The 13108-nt window shown below is 43.2% G+C and overlaps 1 protein-coding gene across 1 annotated transcript in view; it reads left to right on the top strand.

The window, feature by feature from the left end:
* Positions 1-13108, top strand: part of ADAM33 (ADAM metallopeptidase domain 33) — an 86509-nt gene that overhangs the window by 18835 nt on the left and 54566 nt on the right. Inside the window, exon 3 of the mRNA XM_042470126.1 lies at positions 452-528. Coding sequence (XP_042326060.1) covers positions 452-528 — 77 coding nt within the window. The remainder of the gene's footprint in view (positions 1-451; positions 529-13108) is intronic.

Raw genomic sequence — 13108 nt, 5'->3', positions numbered from 1 at the left:
AATAATAATAATAATAATAATAATAATAATAATAATAATAATAATAATAATAATATAGCGTACTTTTGGTTTCTGCTGGAATTTAGTTCTAGGACCTCTCGTAGATACCAAAATCAGTGGATGCTTAAATACCATTAAATGCAGCGGCATAGTGAAATGGTGTTGTTTGGAATTTACAGTATGTTTTTTGAATATATTCAAGCCATGGATGTTTGAATCTATGGAAAAAATTCTCTGGATATGAAGGGCCAACTAGTTTAAAGTAGCCAACTCTGCTAGCAACCCTATTTGCAAATGCTGCTGGTAGGCTGATGGGGCTCTGCTCTGTTCCTCTGATTCTTCTGATCCAGGTGTGCCTGTTTAGGCAGAGGAAAACATTAAAGCCTCTCTCTCTAAAAACCTGTTGCTATTTTCAGCAAGCTGAGTTCCTTTCTCTGTCTCTCTTCCATAGATGCCATCGCCTGCCCGAGGAGAGGTGGCGGTGACGGTCGAGGGCAAAGAACTTGTTTTGGTGCTGGAAAAGAACCAGTAAGTGTGCGAAATGCCAGGACTGGACAAATATTTTGTTCAAGGAGAGGCAATATTCTGGACACAGTATGTACAATTTGACTGTGGAGTTTATCACATGGGATAAATCTTGTGCAGAAACTAAATTTAAACTGAAAACAGCCCACATTTGCAGGTTGTTTTTCAGATGATGTTCAAGGTTAACCCAAACAGGAAGTTGAAAAAACCCGCATTTGTGGGATGTTTTTCAGATGATGTTTGCATGAAAGAGAAATAACATGAAAGTAACTTGAATGCAAAGTCATCAAAACCAGCTCCTTTTTACTTTCACTAAATTGCAAAAGTACAAAGGAGCTTTCCAAATTTCATTTCTGCATAGGATCTTACCATTTCACCCTCTGTGGAATAAATTCCTATATCATGTTGATTAAGAATATTTGCATATCTTTGCTTATTTTGTGTTATTAGTCCTGCTTCCACTAGAGAAGACAAGAGTCAAATCTCCACCTTATGACTGATGGGAATCCTGCATGTACCCCTCACACTCTTGAATGCTGAAGCCCTATGCATGATATCTTAAGCATCAACCACAGTTGCACACTGGATGCCACTTAGAAAAAAACCCAATTTTTAACATATGAGGAGTAACACACTTTTCAAGGCTATGCTCTCATCTCAGGATTCCTCCCTCTCACCCTGAGGATCAGAGAAGAGAGTCCTGGTCCTGATATGTGGGAAACCTGGTTGGAAGCCATGCTGGCTAGGAACAATTGAAGTTGCAGTCCAAAACATTTGAAAAACAACAAGCTGAGTCTAGAATGGTGGTTCTCAAACTTCAGTCCTCCAGAAGTTTTAAGCATAAACCCCTAGAAGCCCCAGCCAGCTTGGCCAATGGTCAGGAAAGGTAGGGAAAGACTTGTTAACAGCCACTATGAAAATATCAGGATTGTTGCTGTGTCTGAGGCTGCGTCTGCACTGCAGAAATAATGGAACGTGGCACCATTTTAACTAGCATGACTCAATGCTGGGATTTGCCCTTTGTTGTGGCACCAGGGCTCTCTTACAGAAAAGGCGAAATAGCTCACAAAACTACAAACCCCAAAACTCCATAGGATTGAGCCATGGCAGTTCAGGCAGTGTTAAACAGATTAATTCTGCAGTGCAGATGAAGCCTGAGGAAGTCTGGAGCTGGAATCTTTCCTACAACCTCTCCCTGCCCTCCTCTGCCTGGCTTGCTTTCTTTCCCTTTTGGCTCTGGCTTCTTCAGTTCTGTTTGAAATGCACGATCATAAAAATGGCTCTGTTTTGATTTTTTGGAAAGCTGAACGCAAGCAAGGGAGAGGCTGTCAGGTTATTTGATTTTCTGCAGCCAGGTCTGGCTGGATCCTACAAATCCTAGGGAGTTCAGAACAAAGAGAATAGAACAGCTGTCTGGGATAAACCTTTTGGGAACACAAACCCCGTCCAGGGGCCAAACTGGGCGGAATCTAAATTTGAAAAATGTTCTGGTTTTGGACTACATACCTGTGAATTCCCAGCTGTCAGTTGGGGTTCTGAGAAATGTAGTCTGAAAATACAGGTACAGGTACATTTTGTCCAGGCATCAAGTACAGATACAGGTTGAGTCTCCTTTAACCGGAATTCTGAAATGCACAATATTCCAAAAAACCAAAACCTTTTTCATGAGTAGCTGAAATAGTGACATCTTTGCTTCCTTATAGTTCATTGGCCACACTTTGTGTCATGCACAACATTACTTAAAATATTGTATAAAATTACTGTCAGGCTATGTATGTAGAGAGATCTTGTAGCACCTTTGAGACTAACTGAAAGAAAACGGTTGGCAGCATGAGCTTTTGTAGACATAAGTCTGTTTCCTCTGATCCTATGCATAAATAAAGCAACTTATCCTTGATTGGATACTGTCGCTTTTGGGGTATTATCGCATGTGAAATTACTGCTGTTGCTGCTTCTGCTGCCAGGTGACTTCAACCCAGGTCCCAGATGCGCTCAGCTGGCCGCTTTGCAAAAATGGGAGCATGCTGTTTTCGCAAAGCGGCCGGCTGACCGTGGCTGGGACCCAGGTTTAGTTGCCTAGTGGCAGTGGCAGCAATTTTACATGTGATAATACCCACGTTTAACCCCAAAAGTGACTGTATCCCATCAAGGATAAGTCGCTTTATTTAGAGTGCAATGAACTCCAAACCTCATGCTGCCAACTTCTTTCTTTCAGTTAGTCTCAAAGGTGTTACAAGATCTCTCTGCATACTGATTCTACAGACTAACACAGCTGTATCTTTGAATTCTACCAGGCTATGTGTACAAGGTGTATATGAAACATAAATGAATTTAGCCTTGTTTGGAACTCTCAAGAAGTGATTTGTACAAGCGGTGGTGCCAATGGGTGGCACAGTGGGATGCCTATGCAAACAGCCGCTTGGCATTGCAATGGAGTGCCCAAGATAATGGGGGGCATGTTCAGGGCCAGAATAGTCCAGGTTGATCTGGAACATTTTGGCCCATGCAGACACTATGTCTGTTAGGGTTTTACAATGTAATAGCTACATTGGGACCTCGGTTTCTGCTGGAATTCAGTTTCAGCCCGGCCCCACCCATGGATACCAATATCCATGGATGATCAAGTCCAATTCAATACAATGGAATAGTAACATGGTGTCCCTTATATAAAATGGCAACATCAAAGCATAAATTCCAAATAGCAAACCCTGAATATATAAAGGACCCCATTTTATTATGATGTTGTATTTAGTGGGAATTGAGCATCCGTGAATTTTGTTATCCACTGGGGGTCCTGGAACCAAACCCCAGCCAATAATAAGGACCCACTGTATTTTGAAGCCGTGGATGCTTGAATCTGTGGATGTGGAGGGTTGACTGTATTTTGGACCCATATTTCCTGATGAAAGGGCTAAAGAAGAAGCAAGTGATGGCACTTTTGCAAAACCCAAGGAATCTGTCTGCTGAAATCTAATCACTGCCTGCAATACTTTTGATCAGAGCTTTCTGACAAGGAGCTGCAGCACTTCTAAGAAATGCTGGCCAGCATATCAGTGTATTTTGCTTTTCCTTCAGTCTGCCACCAGCTTAGAACAGAGTTGTTGCTGGCCTTGTGGGGGCTGTAGTTGAACAAATCTTGAAGACATGAGCATAAGGAAGGCTGCTTCAATTGACAGCCAGGGGGATGTTGCTAGACAAACTTGCATCAACTGAAATGTCTAGGAAAAAACATGGGGAAGGTGAAATGTGCTGGAACAGAGGCAAAATGAAGGCATCTCTTTCCAAACCAGGAGCAGAGAAAGGTGATCTTGAAATCTGGACTTCTTCTGCCGGGAGAGTGATAATGTTGCATTTCAAATTTATGGTCACCTTTGGAATGATTTCTGGAGCCGATTTGGATTTAGCCCGGCTGCTAAGGAGGCTGTTTGCTCCGGCCCTGCTTTGCCTTTGGATTCAAAAACCCACTTGACTTACTAGGGATTCTGGAATGTTATTTCTCTGCTTTTATATATACACATGGATTTGGTGGCGGCTCAGGGGAGGCGTGGACCAGGAGGGAAGACGAGAAAAGCAAACAGAGGCCAGACTCGGCTCATGTTCGTGATGGTTGCCAGCTCCCCTGCTGAAAACCTCACTTGGCTTGGAGGCTGGCCCAGGCAGGAAGCATTTGGGAGATATAGACTTGATCTTGGAAAGCAACACAAAGGTTGAGAGGTTGGTTGTTGTGAATTTCATCCCCTCCTGCTCTCCAATCTCTCCAAAATAACCAAGAAAAGAGAAAGAGAGAGAGGAGGAGATGTTTAGCTTGGGACAGCGATGCCTGAAAATGACTGTGTTTTTAAACCCCTTTGCTTTAAAGATCCTTTCTTGGCATGCATAGAGCTTGCCAACCACCAAGGTATATTTCGCCTGCGCACTCAATATTTTGACCGAAAGTCTGGCATGATTTTTTGAGGTGTTTGTGTGAAATAAATCGACAACGTGGGGTGATTCCAGACAAGGCATAGTCAGCCATGGCAGATGCCTTTAATGTCAATGCAGGTAGAGTATCTGCTCCAGGTTTTAGTTTGAATTTTCAAGGTGTTGAACCTAATTCCTATCTAGGTTTCACCCCTTGGATCGCTCCTTTGGACTAAAACCGAGAGCAGATTGATCTGCCCACTGGTTTTGAAACCATAAACTGCCACTGCACATCAGTGTAGCTATCGTGTCTCTTTCTCCTTCACAGAGACTATTTTTCTAGTTAGCAAAATGATGGGAAAAGCAGTGTCAAAACATGAAGCAGGGGTTGTTTTCATCGATGAAAGATGTCATCATCTGGAATCCCTCTACCGTTGGTATAACCTCATGCTTGGCACCAGTTGGTTGCAAATGAGCCATATCTTTTGGACATCTCCCAAAACAGAGAAATTATGGAGATCTATTTTGGGGGAGCTGAGGCTTGTGCCTTAAAGGTCTTAAACTAGATCAGGAACATGGGACAGGGCCTTTTCTTGATTGTTTTTAATCTAATTGATAGTTTAAGCGTCTTTTGACTTTTGTTATGTTTTGAACATAATTTGCAGATGACCACTTGAAGAAATACTGTTACAAGTATGCACCCTGTCCTTATCCATTACCTGTTTTAACTTTGTAAGCTGCCTTGTGTCCCTGGGCTAGGAAAAAGATGAGATGATAGTGGCATTGGTGGTGTGATGATGATGCTGGTGTTCGAGTTAGGAATGGAAAGAATATTCAAATACTGTCCGCCCTTGCCATACGCAGGGGATCCGTTCCAGACCCCCTTCCAATGTAAGGCAAATTTTGTGCATGCTGGAGTCCCATTCATTTGAATGACAGTACATTCTTGCATGCTGCGGCACATACACACCTGTGGTGCCTGCGCCATTTTGTCCCTCGCTGCTCACCATCCGCATAAGCTCAAAGCCACATACAGCAAGGGCACATATGGGAAGGGCAGACTGTATAAACAAACAAACAAACAAACATGTCTCTTGAGTGTCAGGAAGAAAGAGAATCCTGGAGGGACAAAAACCTGTATAGTTTGGGCCTTAATTGTGTGCAAAATTTGCAGTGTTTATCTGCACAAAAAGAAAGCGTGAATTTTGCACAGAGTAAGTCCCAGACTGTGCAGTTCTTAAAGACATTTGGGCAGAGGGAATGCTCACTGCTTCCTTGCAGAACAACACTGGAGAGGATTTACATCCATAGTCCCAGTGCTGGGTAGGACACTCGGGGAATTAAAGAGGGAACCAAAACCTCTTACATTTTGTAACTTTCCCTGCTCTGTCTTTCTGTTTGAATGCTGCAGGAAAAGGGATTGCTGGGCTGCAGTTTAGAAAGGTCAAGTTTAGGGCTTGTGGGTTTCATTGATCCTCTCCTCAAATCATTGGCAAAGTCTCTCTCTCTCTGCTGGACTTTCTGCCTCTCCAAACAGATATAGACTGGTTCTTGTGATACGAATGACAGCAGCCTTTATCTTTTGAGTTTCTTAGAACAATGGAAGGAGGTGGAGAATTGCCACATTCACCTTCTGAGATATATATATTTTTAAACAGAGGTTTGAAGGTTTGTTTTTTTAGAAAAAACTTCTGCTGAAAAGCAAACCCATTTCATGTGCTATCGACAGAGGTTGGGGGGCGGATGAGGGCATTGGGCCCCCCAATGAAATTTCCCTTCAGTCCCCAAACTCCAAGTATTACAGTTACTTAAATCATCAGCTGAGCATTTAGAAATCCAAAGAAAAGGGACAGGCAAAGTGACGGCGATACATGGAGATCTATGTGTGAACCATTTCCAAACTTCTTATTCTTCGCAATGCTACAAATTTAGGGACTGAAAGAAAATTCCATGGTGAGGCAGAGTCCATATGGAGGAGAGGCTATGCCATCATTTTGCCCTTCGCCCTGACTATATAGACTATCTGGTGTAGTGGTTTGAGCACTGGAGTATGACCCAGGAGACCAGGGATCGAATCCTCACTCTGTTAGAGAAAACCACTGGATGAAGGGCCCAGAACTGACCAGCGTGGAAACTATGCTTCTATTAATGTAAGCTAAAATAGCATTTGCCTTCTTTTCAGCAGCATGGCATTGCTGGCTCATGTTCAGTTTAGGACTAACAATAATCCCAAGGTCCTTTTCGCATGTAGTACTGCTGAACCATGCATCTCCCTTTCAATACCAGCACATTTAGTTTTTGTAGCCTAAATGCCGAATTTTGCATTTTTCTCTCCTGAATTTCATTTTTAAATCTCTGCCCAATTTTCTAGTTTATTTAGGTCCTTTTGAATTCTATTCCTATCTTCCAGCGCAAAGAGATCTTGTAGCACCTTAGAGACTAACTGAAAGAAAGAGGTTGGCAGCAGGAGCTTTCGTAGTCTACTTTCTTTCTATCAGTTAGTCTTAAAGGTGCTACAAAATCTTTCTACATACTGATTCTACAGACTAACATGGCTTTATCGTCAATATCTTCCAATGTATTAGCCACCCCTCCCCAGTGTTGTGTTACCGGCAAACTTGATAAGGATTCTTTTGATCCATCATCTAAGCCCTTGGTAAAAATGTTGTAGAGTAATGGCCCTGGGACAGAGCCCTGAGGCATTCCACTAGAGACTTTCCTCCAGTTTGAAGTGCAGCCATTGATGATAACTGTTTGAACAGGATTTTCCAACCAGTTATGGATGCATTTGACAGTGTTCCCAGCCATTCCACATTTAATCAGTTTGCTAATCAAACATATGAGGGGACCTTAGATGCTTTGCTGAAATCCAGATAAATGACACCCATAGCATTCCCACCATCTACTGAACCCCTTAACTGGTTGAGAAAAAGATACAAGGTTAGCTTGGCAGACTTTGCTTTTGATAAACTCATGCTGGCTCCTCCTGATCACTGCATTGTTATCAAGATACTTGCAGACCGATGCCTGTGTAATCCACCCTAATCATTTTCCTGTTATTGAGGTTAGGCTGACTGGTCTGTAGTTCCTGGATCTTCCTATGTTTTGCCTTTTTTGGGGAGAGAAGGGCAGCGTTTGCTTATCTCCAGTCCTTTGGCACCTCATTTGTTTCCCAAGATTTCTGCAAAATGATAGCAAATGGTTCAGAGAGTACATTTAGCAAGTTCCTTCAGTATTTTGGGCTGCTGTTCATCTGCAGATTTGGATTCCTTGAGATTAGCCAGGTGATTCCTGACTAACTCCCTATCAATCATGACCTGCAGTCAGATCTTTTGCCAAGCAGTTTACCTAAATTAAAACAAAACAAAGTTAATTAATTACATTGATGTTCTTTTCTCTCTCCTTTATCAAAGTGAGATCAGGGAGTAGGCCGGTGTTATCTGCTTTCCGAGAAATCTGTGGTTCTTGAGGGGCAACGGAGGAGAAGCGGTGCAAGCTTAGTCTGCCCAATGCTGTGAGGTTTGGGCAGGATGAAAAACCACGAGGGCAAATGCTGCTGGATGGTAGAACAACGCAAAAACGAAGGGCGGAGGTTTCCTGTGATGTTATCTACTACAGTGTGCATGGCTTTCTGCAGATGTGTTTTTGGTGCAACTTTTCTCCTCATTCCCTTTTTGCTAATGTATTTCATCCCAGTCAAATAGAACAGCTTTTCCCATTCTGAAGCCCTTTCACGCTCATCATCATCATCATCATCATCATCATCATCATCATCATCATCTCATCTTTCTCCCAAAATAGGGACTCAAGGGAGCTAATTTTTGTTAGCTAAAGTTAAAAACAATACAAGTGTTAAAATGTAGATACAAAGTTTTTTTAAAAAAAATTAAACAATTTAAAATTAAAATTAAAAAATATTACACATTAATACTGTATTTAAAATGTATTTGAAAACTCTACACAAAACTCTGTGCGTGTGTATTGTATGACTTCAGGTCAACTTATGGTGACCCTCTCATGTTTCCTCTTCCTCTATCTGATACGCATCCTGTCTTTTTCCCAAAAGGACTCAGAACAGATGACCAATTACAATTCATATAATGCAGCTAGAACACTCTAAAAGCCACCTTGAAATGGAATTAGACTATTTAAAAAATCCCTTGAAATAACTTAAAACATCAGTTTACATCCCTCCACCTTCCAATACGAATCCTGGCTTGGCTATGGAAACCTCCTGGGCGACTTTGGGCAAATCACACTCTCTCAGCCTCAGAGGACAACAATGGCAAATCTCACTGAGAACAAGTCCTGCCAAGAAAATCCCATGATAGGGTCACCGCAAGTCAGAAACAACTTGAAGGCACACAACCACAAAACCCCCCAATGCAATTTAAAGAACCTTCTCAAAATGAGAACTGAGAAGGGAAAGGGGAAAAAGTCCCTCCTGGCCTTTTGCTTTTGATTAATGCTCCTGTCTCCATTCCTGCCTTCCCTTTAAAAATAAGAAATAAAACCGTTGGATCCATCATCAGGAAGTGATTTGTCAGCAGCGGAGCTGAGTCCGATGTTAATTCTCCTGCAAACCTCCCAAAGAAAAGCTGCTGAAAGACGGCAGACAGCTGTGGGAAAAAGCCTGGAATGTGACTCCGGGTGCAACCTTTTATTTTGTAAAAGGGGGAGATTGCTAGCATGAGGCTGAGTGAAGGGAGACCCAGAAGATAACACCAAGGCCTGTTCTTTCTCTCCAGGCGAAGAGAGCATTGCAAGTCAGAGGGTCTCAAATGCAAACAAGGGAACTGGTGCGTGGGTGGGTCTTGCTGAGAGCATCTTTTCCCACAGACAGAGGAAAAGTGGGGTGAAAAGTACTACAGAGACTTCTAAAATGAAGCCTGATGTGGAAGATGCATGTGGAGGGAGAGAAAAATGTCTCCCAGAGGTGGTTGCCATGTTCACAAAGTGGGGAATCTGCCCTCAGTTTTAGGATGCATCTGCACTGCCGAAATGTTGCCATTTGATGCCACTTTAACTGCCATGGCTCAATGCTGTGAGGTTATGGGATTTGTAATTTGTGGAGATATTTAGCCTTGAGTGCTGGTGCCACGACAAACTACAAATCCCTGGATTCTGTAGGATGGTGCCGTGGAGTTAAAGCAGCGTCAAGTGGCTTGGTTTCTGCAGTGCAGATGCTCCATGCATCAGAACGTGAAAGAACTGTGCAAGGTGCTGGACCTATTTTCATGATAAATTTCAGTAGATGGGATTAAGGCCCAGCGCAGACGGGTCTTAAAGGCCGGCTTGGGGGTGGAGTTGGGGCCTAGCATCCACATGATGCATGCTCCGACTCCACCCCGAGGGCAGCATGATGCTGCGCACCGCTCCAGACGGCGCACAGTGTCACTCCACTTCGCTGGTGCTGTGTCCACATGACGCAGCACCGAAGGAGCCCCGTAAAGCTGAAGCACTGTGGCTACTGTGCCCTTTGCAGGCCACAAAAAGGAGCTGCTTTTTGTGCCCTGCAAAAGCCAGATTGGGGCCACAGTGTGCAGTTGCTGCATCCCCCGATCCGGCAAAAATGGAGATGTCTGCAGGCCACCCCTAACTCTTTGAAAGTTCACAGTAAACCCCAAAGTGGACTCACTACCCTACAGGCATGGAAGCCACCCCCTGGCCTCCATTGCATTTCCACCACTTTTTGGAGTCATTTGACTAAAGGATTGGTGGGAGATGAAGCTGAACAACTACCTGTCCGAGGTGCTGGCATTGAGACATGGCAGTTAAAGTGGTGTCAAACGATTGCATCATTAATGGTTGGGATTTGTTGCCTCAATATAGATGTAGCGAAGGCCAACAAGCTTTGCTGGTTTCCAAATATGATGAGGCAAATTCTAAAGAGCAAGGGTGCAATGGCACAGAGAAAGCAGCGGTAGTGGGACCAACTTGTACTGCCCCTAAGGCAAACCTATCATGGGATTTTCATGGCAAGAGTTGTTCGGAGGAGGTTTGCCATTGCTTTCCCATGAAGCTGAGAGAGTGTGACTTGCCCAAGGTCACCCAGTGGGTTTTATGGCTGAGCAGAAAATCAAATCCTGGGCTCCAGAGTCATGGTCCAACACTCAAACCACTATGCCATGCAAGTCAGAAATGAGATGAAGGCACACAACAGCAACACACTTGTCTAACTTTGAGCACAGCTGAATTTTTCCCCAGAGCAGCTGGAAAAAGGCAGAAGCTGAAACATCTTGCCATTATAATCAAATATTCCTCTTTTGGTGGTCTCTCATGAGAGAGAGAGACCCAGCATCCACAGTACTGAGGAAGCACCAGCCTAGACGGAAAAGTTTTGTCCCAGGCATAGAAGTTTTGTCTTATGAAATCATCCCATAATTTGCTGTCTGCGTCTCCAGACAGACAGTTTTGAGACAGGAACCCAGCGATGGTGACGGTGGCGGTGGGGAATCGAGGGGTTAACTGAAAGATGTTTGCAAAAAAGTTAAAATAAATAAATCAAGAAATTGCATGATTCATGACAAATGCATGTTTTCCAAAGCCTGGCCTATGGAAAGCCAGACAGGGAAAGGCTGACTGGACAGAGAGGAGATCCTTGCTGGTCTTTCTGATGTGTGTGTCAGCATGTGATAACACCGCAACACGGCTCCATTTAAGGCAATTATGCAGCTGATCCATTTGGCTGTGTTTTGTTTTGGGGGAGGGCTGAGGAAAGAAACATTGCTGATTGTCTCTGAATCCAACAAGCATCCTCTTAGGAGAATGGGGCGCCTTTCTTGTTTTAAGGAGACCTTGGTTCAGCATCCATGCGTCTAATTCAGTGTGCTTTGAAGTCCATACCCTTCAACATTTCACAGAGGGAAACCAGGACATGTGTGTCCAAGCAACATCAGAGTTGGCAAAAGCTAATAATGAGAGAAAGAACAAGCTAAGAGAGGCTGCAGCAGTTTGCTTTTGCTATAGCCTTCTGGGAAGGGCAAGATTCTGCCCCCTCCTCTCCCACCGGCTGAGTTCAATACAAATATTTTTTGCATTTGAAGCCAGTTTGTATCAATTGAAGGAAGGAGAAAAGTGGGGGGAAGAGAGGGAAAATGGGACATTTTAAAAACAGCTGAAAAAGTGGAATGATAGAGGATGAAATGGGAATGTCCCAGTTCATTTTTCTCATACAGTGGTTCCCAACCTTCCTATTGCTGCGACCTTTTAATACCGTTTCTCATGTTGTGGTCACCGCTCAACCATAAAAAGCAGTGTCTCAGTTCCTAAGACCATTGGAAATATATGTTTGCCAGTGGTCTTAGGTGACCCCTGTGAAAGCATCGTGACCCTCAGGTTGAGAACCACTGCTCTAATGCGTGGCTTTGGTAAGTAGTTTTCAAAGTAATTTTTGCCTGTAACAGCCATGGCTTTAATTCACAAAATTTTCATCACAATGTTCAGTGGAATGAGAGCAGATTTTCTACTGTTAGTTGTTACTGAATGAGGAGGAGGAAGGGTGACTTTCTGGCTGCCTCCTGCTGCAGTCCAGAAAGCTGGCTTTGTCTTTTCTTTTGCCTTTCTCTCGTGATTTCCAAGGTGTAATATCTGAACTGGCCACTTGGGGGTATCAGAGAGCACTTTCCTGTGTTTTCTAAGGGCACAAAAGTCACAATAATGGTAACTTGATAGTAACGAACAATTCACCAGGTCACCTTTCTGGAGTAAAACTTAGGGACCAATTGGGTGATTGGAGTGATGAGTAGAGTAAATACAGTGGGCCCTTGCTATCCACTGAGATTTGGTTCCAGGATCCCTGTGGATACCAAAATTGGTGGATGCTCTAGTTCCATTATATACAGTTGTGTAGCACAATGATGTGTCTTATATAAAATGGCAAAATCAAGGTTTGCTTTTTTTGGATTATTTGAAAAATATATATTTTCAAGCTGTGGATGGTTGAATCTGAAGATGCAGAATCTGTGGATATGGAGGGCCGACTGTAATTGAGAGTCTTACATATTAAATTGGGACTGCTGGAGTCACTTTGTAAATCACCTGTTTGTGTACAAATGATGCCATCAATTTCATAGTGTTTTCTTAAGCAAGGGCACTCAGCGATGATTTGCCATTGTCTTCTCTGAAACACAGCCTACATCACCAGGCATTCCTTGGTGGATCTTTGCCCAAGTACTGACCAGGCCTGATCCTACTCAGCTTCCAAGATCAGATAGGATTTGGTGCTTTTAGGGCACTTCGGCAGCTGATTCCTTCAGAATCTTCCAGCTAAGGCAAAAATCAATGGAACTGGAAGGAGAAAGATGTTCTTGAAGGATCCAGCACTAATACAACCCTGTCAAACTGCTATTTAAAACTCAAAGATATAGCTGTGTTAGTTTGTAGACTCAGTATACAGAGAGATCTTGTATCACCTTTGAGAGCAACTGAAAGAAAGACGTTGGCAGCATGAGCTTTCCTAGACTTCAGTCTACTTCCTCAGATGCTTTTTTGCTATTTAAAACCTCCCACGAAGGAGAGTCCGCCGTCTTCTACTTTAGTCCATTCCACTGTTGAAAAGCTGTTACCATCAGGAAATTCTTCCTAATGTTAAGTTGGAATCTTCTTATATATAATTGGAATCTGTTGGTTGAGGTTAGCTTTCTAAAGTTTTTCCCCTCTCTCTCTCTCAACTCTTCTTTCC

The sequence above is a fragment of the Sceloporus undulatus genome, chromosome 5 (assembly GCF_019175285.1).
Source record: "Sceloporus undulatus isolate JIND9_A2432 ecotype Alabama chromosome 5, SceUnd_v1.1, whole genome shotgun sequence".
In the NCBI taxonomy this organism is placed as follows: Eukaryota; Metazoa; Chordata; class Lepidosauria; order Squamata; family Phrynosomatidae; genus Sceloporus; species Sceloporus undulatus.
The sequence above is the reverse complement of the archived record's forward strand: the minus strand, read 5'-3'. Positions and strand labels throughout refer to the sequence as shown.